This window comes from Eulemur rufifrons, chromosome 16 (genome assembly GCF_041146395.1).
Source record: "Eulemur rufifrons isolate Redbay chromosome 16, OSU_ERuf_1, whole genome shotgun sequence".
In the NCBI taxonomy this organism is placed as follows: Eukaryota; Metazoa; Chordata; class Mammalia; order Primates; family Lemuridae; genus Eulemur; species Eulemur rufifrons.
Genome location: NC_090998.1, coordinates 89556853 through 89576947, shown reverse-complemented (window position 1 = coordinate 89576947; position 20095 = coordinate 89556853). Strand labels below are relative to the sequence as shown.

Genomic DNA, 20095 nt, shown 5'->3' with positions numbered 1-20095 from the left:
ACTAAAATGTCCATTGGAATGGGATTGGTTAAATAAGGACTGTCACGCATTTCATGTGCTGATCTGTACATCCAACAAGAAGTTTCTTCTAACAGTAAGGAACAGCATAATTGAAGTGCATGACAACCCCTAAAATAAGGGCAAGAAAAAGCTAATTTAAAAAAGGAACACTAGCTGGGCGTGGTGGCTCACGCCTGTAATCCTAGCACTCTGGGAGGCCGAGGCGGGTGGATCGCTCGAGGTCAGGAGTTCGAGACCAGCCTGAGCAAGAGCGAGACCCCGTCTCTACTAAAAATAGAAAGAAATTATATGGACAACTAAAAATATATATAGAAAAAATTAGCCGGGCATGGTGGCGCATGCCTGTAGTCCCAGCTACTCGGGAGGCTGAGGCAGTAGGATCGCTTAAGCCCAGGAGTTTGAGGTTGCTGTGAGCTAGGCTGACGCCACGGCACTCACTCTAGCCCGGGCAACAGAGCGAGACTCTGTCTCAAAAAAAAAAAAAAAAAAAAAAAGGAACACTAATTCTAAAAGTTCTATATGTGCCAGTATTTACAACAAGTATAGTGTAATTAACAGAGCTCATACGGTTTGGGGAGGAAAATAAATAGACAACAAGTGTGGATAATAACTCTTAAGCTTTATAAAGCAAATTTCAACTGAGTATGGCCTATCAAGTTGGCAAAAATTTTAAAAATTAAGCAATTATTCAATGAAACCTTTTTTATAGTGCTGGTGGAAGTATAAATTCATGGTTTTCTATAAAGTTGAGCAATTTTGACATTTGGTAAAATCCTCATTTTAGAATTACAGTTATAGGAAGTGAGGTAAATAGAATTAATATAAGCATGTATGTGGTGCTCTGAAAATCTGGGTATCTGATACATAATCAAGTATACTCACCCAGATTACTAGGACAGTTTCAGGTTGCAGGTAAGTAGCCTGAGCATAGTTAGTCCAGTGAAAAAGCAACATACATGAAATGGTGAGTACTAGCTAGGTGTCTTCAATTCTTTGTTGATAGTGTGGGTGTATACAGAAGGTCCCTAAATTTTTAAAATACTGTTTATGTAGTGTCAAGGGGTTTGAAGCTTATATAATTCAGAGAACCCTCTTTAAGGAAGAGAGTATGTAATTATGAGTACTAAATTAGACATAAAAGTGGGTCTTTGTTTAGAATGAAAAGGGAAGTAAAAAATTACAATTTTTAAAATCAAATCTCTGAACTTCGGAGATTTTTCCGTTTAATTGATTCTATATTTTTAGCTGCATATTCTGGTTGCTTTGTATGACAATGTAGTGTTTTCAGTATAGTTAATTTTTTAGTTGATCAAAATGTTTTTTGATAGCTAATGTGCCCCCTAAAACAAAATTATAATCCAGTGTATTTTTGACAGCTTCCAGTTGGTTGGGAGCCAGTGAGAACTGAGTCCTCCACTTAAATTTTACAGCCAACTTGTCTCTGCATTCCAGGGCCAAAAATCCCATCTTTATTTGATTTTTGGTTCTATTTTCCATGTCATGAGCAGTTGGAGTCATGGGAGTATTCCTGGAAGCCATTCATACAACAGAACCTCTAGCAGTAATTTAACCAACCTAGTGTGTCCCCAACTCACCTTTTACTTAGCTTGTAGTCACTGCAGCCATCTCTGAAGAAGAGTTGAAGTGGAAAGAGATTTTAACCAATGGTGGTTAAATATCTTCTGGAAATACTGGGAAAACATGACCAGGTGAAACATTGTTAGGGACTCTCTCCCAGGGATTGATTGTGATAATGGGCATAAAGCACTGAGCCTGACATTGTAGGAAGTACTTGAGAATTGTTGGGGGGCCAAGTGTAGTGGCTCATGCTTGTGATCCCAGTACTTTGTGAGATGGAGGCAGGAGGATTGGGCCAGGAGTTCAAGACCAGCTTGGCAACATAGACCCTTTGTTTATAAAAAATAAATTACCTGAGTGTGGTGCACCTGTAGTCCAGCTACTTGGGAGGCCGAGGCAGGAGGACAGGCTGAGCCCCCCAGAGTTTGAGATTGCAGGGAGCTATGACCATGCCACTGCACTCCAGCCTGGACAACAGAGCAAGACCCTGTCTCCAAAAAATAATCATCACCCATGGTATTATAAAAGTAAACATGTTGGTTCAGAACCTTTGGTAGAGACAGGAGACAATGGTGTCCCAGTAAAGTGGAGTCGGAGTCCATGAGGAACATCGTGAAACAGCATGTCTCTCAGGTTAGAAATTGTGGTTTCTTTAGTTTTTTGTAGTTTGGTCATTCACTTTGTGACATGGAAAACATTTTTTTTTTTCAGTATTTTAAAAAGTACATATACATAAATTAGCTTTCGTAATCTTCATAGCAAGTGGGGGTTGTTGATATTAACACTGTCATTCCCCAAATGAGGAAGCCAAAGAGGTTAAGTGGTGACATTCATAATTGTCAACTGGTAGGAGGCTATCGCTTGCATCTGATCATTTTGATCTGACATTTGAGATCTCTTCCCCACCACACCCCAGGGTTTTTCCGAAGGGTGAATGTTCCCAGTCAACAACCAATTTTTTTTTTTTTTTTTTTTTTTGAGACAGAGTCTGACTCTGTTGCCTGGGCTAGAGTGCCATGCCATCAGCTTAGCTCACAGCAATCTCAAACTCCTGGGCTCAAGCAGTTCTGCCTCAGCCTCCCTAGTAGTTGGGGTTACAGGCATGCGCCACCATCATGCCCGGCTACTTTTTTCTATATATTTCTTAGTTGTCCAGCTAATTTTCTTTCTATTTTTAGTAGAGATGGGGGTCTCGCTCTTGCTCAGGCTGGTCTCGAACTCCTGAGCTCAAAGGATCCACCCGCCTCGGCCTCCCAGAGTGCCAGGATTACAGGCGTGAGCCACCGCGCCCGGCCGACAACCAATATTTGTTTCCAAAGTGTGGCTTTCAAAGTAGAGAAAAGGTGAGTTAAGTCGCGGAGGAACAGGAAGATTGGAATCCCACGAGTCCCCGTCTTTGGCTGTCACCAGCAGGAAAGGAGGCCACTAGGGCATTTCTGAAATGAGAATTTCTGAAAGCGAGAGAACTTCGTTAGACCCAGAAGCCGGGGGTCGGCCCCGCGCTCGCCCGGGGACCAATCGGCGCTCGGGGGCGTTCCCAGGCCGGCTTTCCCGCCGCGGCGGCGGCTCACACTGGCGACAGAGGGCGCCCCGGAAGTGGTTGTTCTGGGGGAGGCGGGCGATCCTGAGAGGGTGGAGCTTGTGGCTCTCACGCTCCGGGCTGTGGAGCTGCTTTCCCTAGTTCGCCGGCTGCTGTATCTGCGGGTGAAGTGTGGCTAGGTCTTCGGGGAGCCGTGCCAATGTCTTCTGTGCTGTCCTACGAAAGCTTGGTCCACGCCGTGGCCGGAGCCGTGGTAAGGCGGGGTCTTCACGCCCGGGCCGCAGCGGGGCGCGGGGTTTCTCTCGGGCCAGTCCCTGAATATGGCTGCGGGATGGCTATGAGAGAGATCGTGTGGGTCGGGGGTCTTCTATCATGGCTGTAGGGCAGAGAGGAATGGGCCATTGGCAGAAAGTTGCTGAAACAATTACTGGTGAGAGCCGACACTCGGCCCTGGGCCCTGGCCACCTGGAGACTTGTCTCCTGGAGCTGTGGTCGCCTCGAGACTGTCTGTAATATAGACAGCAATGGTCACACATGCCCACGGAGCGCTGGGGGAGAGAAATTTGCTGTTTTCTTTGCCTTCTGAAGTTTAAGGCCAACCCCCCCTCACCGCACATATAAACTTTGCCTCACTGGGTCGGAGGAGAAAGTAGGTGTGAAGCTTAATCAAATGCTTAACTACAGCCTATCTTCACACTCTGGCAGGAGAAGATAGGTTTTTTTTTTTTGTTTTTAACCAAGATCAGGGTTGCTGTCTACCACAGGTGTGATTTACTGTGAGGTATGCATTTGGTTCTATACATCCTTCTCCTTGAAACTTTCCGCTCGGCTTGGGTAACTCCTCTCTGGTTCTTCTCTTAATCTCCTACTGCCCTTTCTCATATCCTTCACTAGCTGTCAAAACGCACCTGTAGCTGTTGGGATCACTGTGACTTCACAGGAACATCACTGAATCCTCTCTTGTTTTGTTCATGTTCTGTGTAGACCAATCTGGGTTGAATCCCAACTCCATGGTTTGTTAGCTAGGTGGCCTGTAAACCTCACTTTCCTAATCTGTAAGGTGGGGGAAATAATACCTCCCTCATAGAGTTGTTTTGAGAATTAGGTGACACAATATTTCATTAAGGTGCTTAATTCAAGAGACCGGGTTCATTTGGTTCAACTAGAAGAGCCTTGCAGTCCGTGTAAAGGCGCTGAGATGGATGCTCACTTGACTTATGTTAAGATGGGCATGGAGGCCTGTGTTCCTGGAATGGAGGGAACAAAGAGGCAGATAAGTTTCAGAGGACCAAATTGTGTGAGACTTTAACTCTGAGTGGGAAAGGGAGCTGGCTGTTGGACTTGCTGATTTACATTTTAAATACGATCACCCTGGCTGCTCTGTTGAGAGTAGAGTGTAAGGGACACATTAATTGTCAGGCAAGAGATGGTGGTGGCTTGAACCAGGGTGGTAGCGGTGGTGGTGGTGAGAAGTGATCATTAACCTGGAATATATTTATAAGATTGGGGCTGGTTAACTCCAAGAGTTTTTGACTTGAGCAGCTGGAGGAATGGTGTTCCCATTTACTGAGATGGCAAAGGCTGTGAAGGAGTAGGTTTGGGGGAGAAGATGAATTTGGCTTTAGTTTTGGACTGAAGTTTGAAATGCCTGGGAGTAGTCATGAGACTAAATGAGGTCACCAAAGAAGTGAGCGTGAACTGAGAGAAAAGTCTCAATGAGTGAGCCTTGGAACAGGCTAACAGTAAGAGATTGGAGAAATAAGATCACACCAATAAAGGAGGCAAAGAAGGGCCGGGCGCGGTGGCTCACGCCTGTAATCCTAGCACTCTGGGAGGCCGAGGCGGGTGGATCGCTCGAGGTCAGGAGTTCGAGACCAGCCTGAGCAAGAGTGAGACCCCGTCTCTACTAAAAATAGAAAGAAATTATATGGACAACTAAAATATATATATATACAAAAAATTAGCCGGGCATGGTGGCGCATGCCTGTAGTCCCAGCTACTCGGGAGGCTGAGGCAGTAGGATCGCTTAAGCCCAGGAGTTTGAGGTTGCTGTGAGCTAGACTGACGCCACGGCACTCACTCTAGCCCGGGCAACAGAGTGAGACTCTGTCTCAAAAAAAAAAAAAAAAAAAAAAAGGAGGCAAAGAAGGACCAGTACAGTAGGAAGAAAACTAAGAGAGTGGTGTTCTGCAAGCCACAGGGAGAAAATGTTTGAGGAGAAGGATGTAGACCAACTGGGTCAAATGCTGCTCATGGATCAGGTAAGGTGAGGACTGAGAATTACCAGGCAAGGACTGAGAATTATCATGTTGATAAATGCAGTGTTTAATTGAAAGACCAGTTTGGGTGGGGTGGTGGGGTGAATAGTTGGAGTGCTTCTAAGAGGGAATGGGAAGATGGGAAATGTTCATTTTCTTTTTCTTCTCTCAATAAATTCTATTCATTTAACACTTTTAAAGTGCATTTTGTGCCATGTACTGTTTTAGGGGCTAGGAATATAGGAAAGAACAAGGTCTTTTTATTCATGAAATGTGCATTCCAGTGGGGTAGTCAGGCAGTAAATGACTAAACAAAAAATAAAATAGTTTTAGATACCGTTAAGTGCTATAAAAGAAATAAAATAGGGGTTGACAAACTTTTTTTGTAAGGGAGCAGATGGAAAATATTTTAGGCTTTGTGTACAGTCTCTGTCACAGCTACTTAGCACTGCCACAGTAGTGTGAAAGCAGCCATAGACAATAAGTAATTGAATGGGCAAAACTGTGTGCCAATGAAACCCTATTTAGAAAAATAGCTCCTGGATTGGATTTGGCCCATGGGCCATAGTTTTCTTTCTTTTTTTAAATTTAATTTTATTTTAAAATTATTTTTTCTCTTTTTTTCTACTTTTTTGGGGGAGAACTTGAAGCAGAAGGCCATAGTTTTCTGAGCCCCGCTATGGAGAGTAACTGGGAGTAGAGGTGATATATTTCTATTTAATCTACAAAGATATTTCTATTTTTTTTCTCTTCTTGTTGCCCATTTTTCTTTTGTTAAAGTTCCACATGAAGTGCGCACCTGAGCCCAGGAGTTCAAGTCAGTCCCTGTCTCTAAAAAAAATAAAATAAAAATTGAAAAGTTCCACTTGAAATTGTGCCCCCTGAATTTGCTATTTTTTTTTCCTCCCATAAGGTATGTTAGCTTATCTGATACGTAGACTTTTGTAAGAATAACTTTTTTCTCTTGCTTCCTCTCAGGAAAGTTCCTAGCACATATCTGAGTGAGAAGTTGCTTTGTGTTTTGTTATTCTTTTGAATTTTCACACTGAAGATTGGTTTTTAAACTCTTTTTGCAAACCTCTTTATTAAGGTTAAACCACACAATGTGGGCCCAACGGTCTTCTAGTTGATACCAAAGGAAAAATTTCACTACAAAACTGTAACTACCATTGATAAGAAAAATAACATTGCTTTTAATGGTATGGTATCATGGTGATGGCTGATGTTTAATTAAATCTCCTAAGCATAATGTTCAACCAAAGCTTAGCGATGATACTAGAGACCTTATGAGTGTTGTAATGCTGATGAGCATTGAATTTCTTTAATGTTGATATTGCAGTATCACAAAGCAAGCAAATCGTCTTATCTTCAGCAGAAACAAGATAATATCGCAATTCCCAGTCCTCATTAAAAAATCTGTTTTCTTCCTTCAGCATTCTCTTGATCTTTGACATGATGGGCTCTTAAGCAGACAGAATTTAAAAATGCTGTGGAGCTGTGCAACTGTTCACAAATTCCACTTCAAACAGAAGCACAGCACACTGTTGTCAAAAGTTGGTAACAGACTGGTGAACTCAACCCCCATAAACTCTCACCAACCAGCCTTGTGCAGTAGTGGCGCCAATCAGGCGGGGGTAGTTAGAACTAAATCATGAACATAGCAGCTGTCAATTTAGCCTTTAGTCCTTACTAATGTTCTAATTGTGCTGGTCGATCTGGGAGGATTATTTCATTGAAACTTATTTTATTCTTTGTTATATTAAATACATCTATTTTAAAAAATAAAATAAAAATATAAAAAATGAAGAAAAATGTATTAATAAAAATAAAAGGATTTGTTCTGTAAACTTTGGATTCAGTCAAAAGGCTGCACTTAAGGACCTAGAAGGCCACATGTTCCCCACATCTGATCTAGGATGTGCAAAGGTATGAAATGAGTATTCTCACAAATTAGCAGAAGAATTAGAGTTCACTGTGATTTTCACTGTAATATAAATGCTATAAGAGAGACATAAACAAGTGCTATTCTAGACAACCAATTGTAATCTGATGGGTAGGGAGAGGTAAGATTTAATCTGAGTTTTGAACAATACCAATATTACAGTGTTCTCTCTTGTCAAGGCAAGCTGACCTATTTAAATAGATCAGAGGCCTAGCAAATTTTCATACTTACCTTTAAAGTTGGTCTAGTTTCCAATTGTTATCATGATTAAAATACTGTATGTTACAACCATTATTAGATCAGCAACCTAGAACTTGATTTTATACCTGAGAGTATACACCAGTGGGTCCACATCTGGGTTGAGAACATAAACTGAACAGGAAGTTTCAGGCATACAATTTAATCCCTAAATAAATGTTTGTGGTTTTTATATAAGGTCTTATGAATGGAAAGACTGGTTGGATTTTTTTCCCTGATAATTTGTCTTACCTCGGATGAATTTAAAGAATTTTTAGCAAAGAGATTATTCCTATTTTATTTAAAACACAAGCAAGCAAAATGCTAATTTAAAGAACAATATGATTCTTACATGTCCTTTTACTTTGTGGTGAATATATGATTAAGCACAGAGAATAGAAGTACAGATCTGTTTAATTACTGGCTATTTGGGGTTAGGGGATTATCAGAGAGTGAATATGGTAATAACAACTGACCTGTAAACGATTAAAAATCCATTTATCTGCTATCTTCCACGTGTCCTAGGCTTCAAACCCCTAAGTTTGTCATTTGCAGGGACCTACTGTATTTTCTTTTTCAATATGAGAGAGAGAGAGAGAAATTTCTCTTCTGGCAAATTAAATATTTATGTTTAAGCATATAATATTTTAATCCCCAGATTAAAATGTTGTATGTATTTGTTCAGTGAAAATCTTATTTGACCCATTGTTGATAATGAACTTTGTTTATTTAAAAGTTGTGGCTCATTATGTTTGTGATACTGCAGTGGCTAAAGCCTTTTTCTAACTTTTCAGGGAAGTGTGACAGCAATGACAGTATTTTTTCCCTTGGATACAGCTAGACTTCGACTTCAGGGTGAGTAGTTATCTTTTGTGGTAATCATATTCCTGGTCATTTGGCATCAGAGAGCAAAACATTTTCTCTAGTAAGTTCTCAATTAATATAAAGATGCTCTGTTTCTTTGGAGATCTACTGTGGTCTGTTTTCACTGACTTTAAATACTGGTCATCATTGCTGTTTCCTGATTAGCAGAGAGTCATTCATGGATGAGTTACAACCTTAGCCATATTCTAATCTGCAAGAACCTGAGTGGGCTTGCATTAATAATTTTGAATCATTACAATCCTTTGTAATAAGCTATATGACTTTTTAGAGGCACAAAGTAGAGAGTATTTTGAGGGAGGCAGATTTTCTGAAAAGAAGAAGAATAGGAAATATAGTGGAGCCAAATACCTACCGTCATTGCTAATCTAGGCATGTAGTCCTAATCTGCCTCTTTAGCTTTGTAGGATTCTGCAACTCACTGTAATTCTTGCTTGTTTTTTTTTCTAAATTTTTTTTCAACTTGAAATTACAAACCTATGCCAGTACTTACATGAAGAGATGAGTGAAATCAGTGATGAATACTAATTCAAAGCATGAAGGCTAAACCCTTCATGCCTGCTATTTTTGGTCAATTTTAGAGGTTTTGGATAGGAAATAATTTGATATGATTCAAAAAAGAAAATATATAAAAAGGTATAAAGTACAGTGAAAACACTCACTGTGGTCTGCCCTATCCCCCTTTCCTCTTCACTGCATGTAACACCTTTGCTAATTTCTTGAATAGCCCTACAGACTTTCTTTATAGAATAACAAGCAAATAAAAATGTATATTTTAAAATTTTATCCCTTTCTTACACAAAAAACAAACTCTACACACTGATCTGTACCTTGCGTTTGTTTGTTTGTTTGTTTTTGAGACAGGGTCTCACTGTGTTACCCAGGGTAGCCTCAAAATCCTGGCCTCAAGTGATCCTCCCCTGTCAATCTCCCCTGTAGTTGAGTAGCTGGGATTATAGGCACGTGTCACCGCACCCAGCCTGTATCTTGCGTTTTTCACTTGAAGTATGTTTTGGATGCCTTCCAAATCAGCACATTGGTTGTTTCTTCATCTTACCTTATAGCTTTAGAGTGTTCTGTGATGTGGATGCACCATAATCTGTTTACCTTTCCCCTACTGTAGATTCTTGGGTTGTTTCTACTCTTTTGTTATTAGAATAGATTTGTTCAAATGCCATGTTGTTTCTGTAAATTCCATGGAATAAATTCTCAGAAATGGGATTACTAGACCAAGGGGTAAATGTGTTTATAATGTTAATAGTTATTGCAAGAATGCCTTCTATAGGGATTTACTAATTTGCCATCCCACAAGCCATACTAGTACCAATTTTATTCTTAGGAAATAGGTTAATTTCCACATTTTTATGTTCTCAAATTATTTTTCAAGTGTGAGTAGAAAATTTGAAGTTAATTGAGGTAAGTTTTGTTTTCAGTGAGAATGCCAGAAAAAGCAGAGTAGTTCTCGTCCTTTTAATATCTTTTATTTTTTAGATTAGGAGACACAACTCAAGGCTAAAACTTATTAAGAAACTTGAATGTTAATCCTGGCTTTGCTTCACAGCTTTTGTGTCTGTAGCCTCTTCTGTAAAAGGAAGATTGTAATTTATTTCCTCTCTATAGGATATTAAAATGAGAATATATATATATAACTTTGAAAAAAACAAGAGAGCTTTATGAAATATAAGGAATAAATTTCTCCTGTCAGGTTTTTTACTTTGGAAATTAGAAATTGAATTAAAATGCTTTTTGGTTCATGAATAACAGATGAAATTCCAGGAATGTACATTTGAGAATTTAGCACATGGTCACACAGGGGATCATTAAGTTATGAGGCAAACCAGGGAGCTCAAACAATTGGATGAGAGATGGCTTGGGTGAGGGAAATGGCATTTCGGTGGAACTTGCTAGTGTTGAAGATAATTCTCAAAGGATTTAAATATATACTGTTTTGTCTTGTAGTTGATGAGAAAAGAAAGTCCAAAACTACACACATGGTGCTTCTGGAGATCATTAAAGAAGAAGGCCTGTGAGTACCATGTCATTTCATCTTGAGTTAAACGTAGTAATTTGTTAGGGAGTTCATGTGTTCCCAGTACATATACACTCACTTTCTATCCATTCTCGTAGCTTTATAATGTTGTGAATTTTTAACTGCCTGACTTAAAGTACATAATTGTTTTCAATTCCTTAAAGATCTGTATTAATAGTTAGCCATTTGATTCTTTTTTTTTTTTTTTTTTTGTGAGACAGAGTCTCAGAGTGCCGTGGCATCAGTCTAGCTCACAGCAACCTCAAACTCTTGGGCTTAAGTGATCCTACCACCTCAGCCTCCCGGGTAGCTGGGACTACAGGCATGCGCCACCATGCCCGGCTAATTTTTTTTTTTTCTATATATAGTTTAGTTGGCCAGATCATTTCTTTCTATTTTTTTTTTTTTTAGTAGAGACGAGATCTCGCTCTTGCTCAGGATGGTCTCGAACTGCTGTCCTTGAGCGATCCACCCGCCTCGGCCTCCCAGAGTGCTAGGATTACAGGCGTGAGCCATCGCGCCCGGCCAGCCATTTGATTCTTGATCATGGAATCTTCCGTGAAACCAATGCTTTGTATTATGTATAGTAAATCCAAGAAGACAATAGGGGGTTTAGTTCATTCCTATCAAATGCATTCAGAAAGATTATGTACTACTTTTTTTTTTTTTTTTTTTTGGAAATAATTTCAAATTCACATAATTTGCAAAACTAAAATTAGTGCAAAGAACACCAGCATGTGCTTTACCCAGATACATCTCTTGTTAATGTTTTTTCTCTTTGTTTTACTGTTTGTGCTCATGCTCTCTTCCATCCCGTTCTCTCCTTATTACACACATACCCACATCACACAAATTTTTTCAGAATTATTTGAGAATAAGTTACATACATCAAAGACTTTTATCCCCATGACATTGACACTTTTAAAGAATACAGTCTCTCCCCCCCCACCCTTTTTTTAAAATAGAATGTTTCTCATTTTAAGTTTGCTTCGTGTTTCTTCATGATTAGATTGAGGTTATGCATTCTTGCCTAAAATAATGCACAGGTGATATTGTGTCCTTCTCAGGGTATCACATCTTGAGTCACATATTGTCTACCCGTTCTTCATTGGTTAAGTATGATTTCTTAGATTTGATTTAGCTACTGAATAATTTTTTTTTCCTTTGCAACTATAAACAGTCTATGAGGAGATTCCTTAAGACAGTACAAATATCCTGCTCCTTATCAAAAATTTCTCCCCTAAATTTGCCATGAAGTTGCAAAATCATGATTTTCCAACTCCAGCATTACCTCCACATTTGCCAGTCTTAGCATTCTACTGTAAGAAGGAGCCTCACCTTCTCCATCATTTATTAATATTTGTCTATTTATGACTGGTATTAAAGGAAAAAAACCCAAACTCTGTAAAATAATTTAAAGAGGTTTATTCTGAACTGAATGTATGTGACCAGCCTGGAGCACAGAGCCTGAAGAGGTCCTGAGAAAATATACCCACAGTAGCTGGGTTACAGTTTGGTTTTATTCACTCATGGAGACAGGAATTACACATAAGATCATAAGTCAATACGTGGAATGCATACATTGGTTTGGCCCGAAAATGCAGGACATCTAGAAGAGGGTTGGGGTTACAGGTTATAGGTGGGTTTAAAGATATTTGTAATTGGTTAAAGAAATAAAGCTTTGTCTAAAGCCTTGGAATGTTTTGATTTAAAATGAGGCTGTCTGTTAATCAGAAACAAGTCCCTAGACACATACTGAAACCCAAGTGATCTATTAAGTAAATCAATGGCCTGCAGGTGTAGTTTAAGCTTTGTTTTGCATGGCCTTAGGCCTGTTAATGATTTCATATCTTATTATTACAAAGAGTAACTCCAAAAGTGAGGGGGCATGAGGAGGTATTTCTGACCTTCCTTCTCCTCATGGCCAGCAATTTAGTTTTAAGGTTTTTCTGGGGTCCCCTTGGCCAAGAGGGAAATCCATTCAGTCAGCTGAAGGGCTTAAGATTTTAGTTCATACTGGTATAGACTCAGAAATTTCTACTTTTTTGGTGGCTTACAATTGATTACTGTCATTAATTATTATATTTTGGTGTTCAAATTGTCCCAAGTTTGGCCAGTAATAGCCTCTTCCCTTCAATCTGGTTTCTGTGCCCCAATTATATCTTTTTTTTTTTTGCACTTATTTTCTATAATTGCTTATTTTAAATGTTCTTGCTCTGTAATAAAATGTGAATGGTGCTATATTAACTAACAGCCATAGGGAAATTATCTTCAGTATTATATACTGACGTTACTAAAGGAAACTGAGGGAGGAATTAGTAACTCAGTCAGACTTTGTGTTGTTTCTTTGATATCATTAGTGCTAGAAAAGATTTCTTGATTTGGTCATTTTTCAGAAGGTAAAGTGTGTATACAATTTGGAGTCCTTTGTAGTAATGTAGGAGAGAACTTTGAGACTGAGTGATGATCAGCCTTTCCTAGGACTTACCTACCAATTTCAAAAGGCTTTTGTCCATAACCTTTTGCTTTTTGTGTTTTTCCCCTAGCCTGGCACCATATCGAGGGTGGTTTCCAGTCATTTCGAGTCTTTGCTGCTCCAATTTTGTCTATTTCTACACTTTTAATAGCCTCAAAGCAATCTGGGTTAAAGGTCAACGTTCTACTACTGGAAAAGATCTGGTAGTTGGATTTGTTGCAGGTAACAAGGTTTTCTGGGTATGAAATGTTTTATATGAGATTATTTTAGCACAAAGTAATGCTACAAAGAATATAATCAGTTTTCTGACTTGGTTGGGGGTTGTTTTTATTGTGGTAAAAAACACATAAAATTTACCATCCTAACCATTTTAAGTGTGAGCTCAGTAATGTTAAGTATGTTCACATTGTTGTGAAACAAATCTCCAGAGCTTTTTCATCTTCCAAAGCTGACTCTGTGGTCATTAAGCAAGCTCCCCTTTTCCCTCTCCCCAGCCCCTGGTAACCACCATCTACTTTATATTTCTCCGTTTCTAAGAATTTGACTATTTTAGATAATCATATAAGTGGAATCATATTTGGTTTTTTGTGGCTTGATTATTTCACTTAGTATAATATCCTCAAGTTTCATCCATGCTGTAGCCCATGACAGACATGATTTCCTTTTTTATGGCTGAATAATATTCCATTGTATGTGTATATCACATTGTGTTTATCCATTCGTCTGTTAATGTACACTTAGGTTGCCTCCACCTCTTGGCTGTTGTAAATAGGGCTGCTATGAAAATGGATGTGCAAATATCTCTTTGAGAGCCCACTTTCAGTTCCTTTGTATAGGTACCCAGAAATAGGATCGTTGCATCATATGTATTTCTATGAGTTTTTTTGGGAACCTCCATACTGCTTTCTATAACATTCCTAACATTTATAATCCCATGAACAGAATATATGCAGGGCTTTTTTTCTGAACTGACTTGGCTTATTTTTGTCTTTTCAATCCAGAGAGGAAGATCAGTTATCCCTGTTTAGTAGCCCATACTCTGAATTTATAGAAGTTATCTCTTTTTTAAAAAAATGAGAATTACAGTGTCTTCCTCTCTTACTTACGATGATTTTTTTTTTTTTTTGACTGAGGTTCACATGAGATATTTAACATGGACAGGACTAGCTATGCAATTTGCAGAACGCAGTGCAAAATGAAAACACAGGACCCCTTGCTCAAAAGTTATTAAGCATTTCAAGATAGAACATTAAACCAAGAGTGACACAGGTCACACATCCATGAAGTCCACCCCGAGTGTGAAAGCATTTAGTCAAATGTAGCAGATATTTTAGTGCACAGCATAGCATAGTATCATAAGACTTGTTAATGCCTTAGGGGTTCATAGGAGGAAGAGAGATCACTTTTGGCTGGGACATATCTACTTGTAGAAAGCAGTGACTCTTGAACTGAACGTTGGCAGGATCGGTAGCATTGTAGGTGAATAGAGGACAGTTTCTCCATAGAGGAAATGGTAGGAAATTGAGAAAATGTAGGATCATGTTAAGGTAAGTAGGAGCCAGGTTTCAGAGGTCTTTAGATTCTTGTCATCTAAGACTTTAGAAGCTCTCAGGAGCCGTTAACCTGGAATTGTAAATATTTAGTTATTGTCTGTCTCCATTTAATGGAATGTGAGCTCCATAAGAGCAAGTATCTTATATATGTAAAAACATATCTCTCCCCCCTTTGCTGTATTCCCAGTCAGATCAGTGCCTGGCATGTGGTAGGTGCTCAGGAAATATTTGCTGAATGACCAAAAGAATAAACTAGTCAGAGTCTTATTAAAGAAGTAGAAAGAAAATAGATCTCTTTCCCATGATTTTTTAGTGTTCATCCATTTCAGTTTGTAACCAAATTAATTGATTTAAATGTTGCCTGTTTAGTGTCAGTATTTTGTGGAATCACTTTTTTATATTCTTTGAGAAATTACTAATTTTAGGGCCATACAGTAGAATACTGTAAATGTCTGTTTGAAATTAAAATTACTCGATTGGAAAATAATTACCAGGCAAGGAGTATTCACAGCCCACAAGTCCTCTTTTCCACCTGTTTTGAGGCCACTGATCTGTTTTTTGGTATGGGCTCTGAGTCTTTCTTCTGATTAATATTCTTAGGTTAGTCTTGATTTGATTTTGATCTAATTAACTTTCACTTGGACCAGCTTTCACATAAATTTCATTCTTGGAGGAAATGAATGAATAGTTGTAGGTAAATAACTCAGGATAGAAGTCTAGGGGTCTCATAGGCTCTTCATGCCCTTTTACCCTACACATCTGCTCGGTCATCAAGAACCATTGCTCTATCTCCTAAATATCTCTTGGGTCGATTCCTTTTTCTCCATATCCATAATCATTTCCCAGAATCAAGCCTCATCTCTCACCTGGACTATTGCACTAGTCTGATCTCCTTGCCTTTGAGTTCTTCCTCCCTAACCTATTTTGCACAGTCCTGCCCAAGTAGCCTTTCTAGGAGAGTAGTTTTCAAATAGTGTCATAACTCAAAGAACTCAAGTTTGAGATTTGTTCACTTGCAGAAAAAAAATAGAATAAATTCTATACAGAAGGAACTGTTTTTTACATAATTACAACAAATGGCAATCTAGTATCATCTTCCATACTTGAAACCAATTATTTGTAATACCTTTATTTTAATCATTTTAGATTACCATAGTTTTTATATATATGCATTTAAAAGGTTATCACTCGGCCGGGCGCGGTGGCTCACGCCTGTAATCCTAGCACTCTGGGAGGCCGAGGTGGGCGGATCGTTTGAGCTCAGGAGTTCGAGACCAGCCTGAGCAAGAGCGAGACCCCACCTCTACTAAAAATAGAAAGAAATTATATGGACAGCTAAAAATATATATAGAAAAAATTAGCCGGGCATGGTGGCGCATGCCTGTAGTCCCAGCTACTCGGGAGGCTGAGACAGGAGGATCGCTTGAGCTCAGGAGTTTGAGGTTGCTGTGAGCTAGGCTGACGCCACGGCACTCACTCTAGCCTGGGCAACAGAGTGAGACTCTGTCTCAAAAAAAAAAAAAAAAAAAAAAAGGTTATCACTCACTGTCAGGAACAAATTCATGTAACTTTCCATGAAACTACTAATTCATGGGCTACAATGATGAAATCCAGTGCTTTTGAAATTGTCCAAAGCTGTTTATTTGCTGTGTCTGACATCCCATTTCCTACCAGGTACACATCACCCCCATGTTATTCTCTCTCACTGTGCCCTCCTTGTTTCCTTTCTAATTCTTATAATTTATAATTACATTAGACTCCCCCATACCTAACACAGCTGGACTGTGGTAGTAGGGCAGTTAGTTTTTAAAGGTCAGTTAAAGTAGGAAATATTATAAATAGTCTACTTACTTTAAGTATTGTATTTTAACTTAAGATATGTGAATATATACTCCTCAATTTTTTTTGTTGTATGGCCAAGGCTTTTTCTTGGCATATGGGTTCACTGTTGGGAGTTTTGTGCTTTTTTCTTACATAACCCTACCTACAATGCTTTGCTTCTGGTAACAGATACAATTGGCATAAGCAGGTTTGAGAAAAGACAGTTGACTCTTGGTAAGTGTGAACTCTGGATAGAAATAGAGGAGCATGGGCATCCTAGCAAGTAGTCTCCTGGTCACAAGTATCTGGTGTGCTGTGGCAAATGTCAGTATGTCTTATAGAGGAAAGAACACAGGTTATCTGATGAGTCCATTATGGGGAGCTGATCGAAAGAGATCCCACTGTGATAATCCTGAACTGTTTTCTTGAGTATGTGAAAGAAGGGTGGGATTATGGTTGACATACAAGCAGAGCCTGACATACAACGTCTATGTTGATCGTGCGCATCATCTGTCACACGTCCTATTTATAGGTATGGGTAGCCTCCCATGCCAAACTGTGATTCTTTGACTGTACCGTGCCATTTAGTAACTCCATTCCTCTACAGTGACTGCGGTCTGTCTGAAACAGTCTTACTGCTTATTTCATCTTATTAACTCCTATTCCTCCTTTTATTCTCAGCTACCTCTTCTTCAGTAATCATTCCCTGCTTCCCATACCCACCACCCCCAGGTTTTATTCTGGGTTAGGTGCCCTTCCTCTGTGCTCCAGCACAGTATCTACTTCTGTCTTAGTGCTTGCTCTACTGTATAAGCCTGCATAGTCTTTATCTTTTATTAAATAATAAGCTCCTTAAAGGCAGAGATTACATTTTTGTTATTTCTGCATCCCCAGTATCTTAGCACATTGCCTGGTACATATAAGGTGCTGTTTAAACATTGAGCGAATTAATTAAATTTAAAGTACTACTCCAGCCGGGCACGGTGGCTCACACCTGTAATCCTAGCACTCTGGGAGGCCAAGGCAGGTGGATGAGCTCAGGAGTTCAAGACCAGCCTGAGCAAGAGCAAGGCCCCATCTCTACTAAAAAAATAGAAAGAAATTATATGGACAGCTAAAAATATGTATAGAAAAAATTAGCCAGGCATGGTGGCACATGCCTATAGTCCCAGCTACTCGGGAGGCTGAGGCAGGAGGATCCCTTGAGCCCAGGAGTTTGAGGTTGCTGTGAGCTAGGCTGATGCCATGACACTCTAGCCTAGGCAACAGAGTGAGACTCTGTTGCAAAAAAATAAATAAATAAATGTGAACAATCACTTGGTGATTGGTTTAGATAAGTGGTTCTCAACGGAGGCTGATCTTGACCCACAGGGTCAAATGTGGCATCTAGTGGGTAGAGGCCAAGAATATTGGTAAACATCCTGCACAATAACCTACATATACAGCAAAGAATTATCCAGCCCAAAATGTCAATATTGTCATAGTTGAAAGACCCTGGATTAAAGAATTTTATAATCCTTTGTAATTCTGAGATTATCTGATTATAGGTCCTTTATTTTTCTGAAGATAGGGAATTGCTTTTGAAGTTTTAAACTTCTCTCAATAACACGTTTTTATATCTTTATGTATACATATTTTTATAGTGATTATGTTAATGGAAAAAAACCAAACTCTGTAAAGTCATTTACAGAGGTTTACCCTGAGCCGAGTATGTGACCATGGCCTGGGGAGCCATACCCAAGAAACCTCAAGTAAGTGGTCCCGTGGTGGTCAGGTTACATTTTGGTTTTATACATTTTAGGGAGACAAGAATTGCGGACAAAATCATAAATCATACACGGAAGGCATACGTTGATTTGGCCCAAAAAGGTGGGATATCTCCAAGGGAGAATGTTTCAGGTGGTAGGTAGGTTCAAAGATTCTTTGATTTGTAATTGGTTAAAGAAATAAAGCTTCCTTTAAAGACTTGGAATCAGTAGAAAGGAATGTTTTAAGATAAGGAACTCTGTTAATTATAGACCAAGGCACAATGTACTCAAAGTGATCTTTTAAGTAAATTGATGGCCTGCAGGCATTACTTAACATTTGCCTTGTATGGCCTTGAGTCCAGTTTGCGATTGGTCTAAACTCCAAAAGGGAGAGGGTGTAACAAGCAAGTCTGACCTCCCTTCCCTTCCTGGCTGGGAACTCAGTTTTAAGGTTTTTCTGGGAGGAGGTGCTTACGATTTTATTTTTAGTTTTCAATTAGAACAGCTTTTTCTCTTCTTGCAGTGAGCCCTGTCATAGTATTATAATCACTGAAGAAATCAGTTTTATTATCTCCAAGGAGAACTAGGAACAGCATTGTTGGTATTCAAATTCTACTTGAAACTTAGAAATTTATTATTTTATTGTATTTTCACAGAAAGAAAGCCCATAAAGCTTAATGCCCTGGGAAAGAATTTGGGAAAAGAACCTTACAGATAACTTAGATGAAGAGACACTTATCATTTTTATGAAATTGGAATTTTTACCACTAGCTCTTTTTTAATGCCAATGGTATTATCATTGTTGTGATATTTCAGAATGTATTTCCTGCCCTTCGACCTTAAATCTAGCAAGACAGGTGTGTCCCTGTTTTGTGTCAAGTTTTATTCCTTTTTAAGGAGTCAAGTGGTTAGTTAGATTTGTGGCTTTGTTCTTACATGACTAGTGAGTGTACCTGTTTCCCAAAAGTTCATACTCAATTAGCATACTTCATGTGTGTTTTCTCTCCAAATAAAGGAGACTTGCTGCTGATAAAACTATTTGTTTTCAAGATTTCAGGAGTAAATAGCTATGTTCCAATTGTTCTTTGATTTGGGGAATAATTTTTACTGTTCTTCATCTCTTAATTTTGGTTATGTTTTCTTGTAAATGATTTCTTACCAAACCAAAAAAAAAGAAAATAGAATTATAGACATTAGAATTAGGAGATAATCTCCTGTCCTTAGATAGGTAAGATATTAATTAGCATTCCCATCGTAGAGCTGAAGTAGCATCCACAGTTTGGAACTGGCAGAAGAGTGTTCTACATGGGCTCATAAATAAGCAGATAGCTTTCTTTACCCTTTCAGCCTTTTAGGCATTAGTAAGAGTTGGAATCGGTACTCATGAATGGTTTCTGACATGTTTCTCCTCAGTGGAATGTTTGTCCTTTGCTTGGTTATATAGGTTGCAAGTTTTAGTAAAATTTGGAGTTCTCAAGTATTTGAGTGGCTTTTCTTAGAACTCATAAAATGATAGTGGTTAAAAAATATCCCTCCATCTATTTTGGCTTAGAGAATGAAAAAAGTACTTGAACTTCTCAGACAAAAATCTTTGAAATAAAAAATGTTTCTACAAGGACTTTATATTCTCTCATTTAAATAATGTAGTTCATTTTTGTACTTGAGGTTGTCCTTTAGAAGAATCCTTTCAGTCTTTCCGTTTGTGTTAATAATGGGGCTATGAAAGCAGAATTTTAAATAATGGTTAAATCTTAATCTTAGCTGTATTGCCTCCTAAGTGTTTTGTATGTGCCTACCTCTTGAATAGAACATGAAGGGAATTTTGATTTCTAAAGAATTTATTTAATGGGCAACATATTTCATTTATTTAGAAAGGTATGCCTTTCTTCAGTATCCATGGAAGCTTGTGATCTCTGCTCCTGAGCTTTCCTGTGTCTTCCTTTTCTCTTAAAACAAATCTGGCCATTAGTTTTTCTGTTTAGTGAAGTGTGCATTGCATTGAATAGGAAT

General features: G+C 38.8%; 1 protein-coding gene across 2 annotated transcripts in view; it reads left to right on the top strand.

Annotated features, from left to right (window-relative positions):
- The first annotated feature begins 3244 nt into the window (after positions 1 to 3244).
- SLC25A17 (solute carrier family 25 member 17) overlaps positions 3245 to 20095 on the top strand; it is a 28905-nt gene continuing 12054 nt past the window's right edge. Inside the window, exons 1-4 of one of the 2 annotated variants that reach the window (XM_069489897.1) lie at positions 3245 to 3392; positions 8371 to 8431; positions 10418 to 10484; positions 13034 to 13185. In XM_069489897.1, the coding sequence (XP_069345998.1) occupies positions 3339 to 3392; positions 8371 to 8431; positions 10418 to 10484; positions 13034 to 13185 (334 nt within the window). In that variant the 5' untranslated portion in view covers positions 3245 to 3338. The remainder of the gene's footprint in view (positions 3393 to 8370; positions 8432 to 10417; positions 10485 to 13033; positions 13186 to 20095) is intronic. The other variant, XM_069489898.1, reaches the window with a different exon arrangement.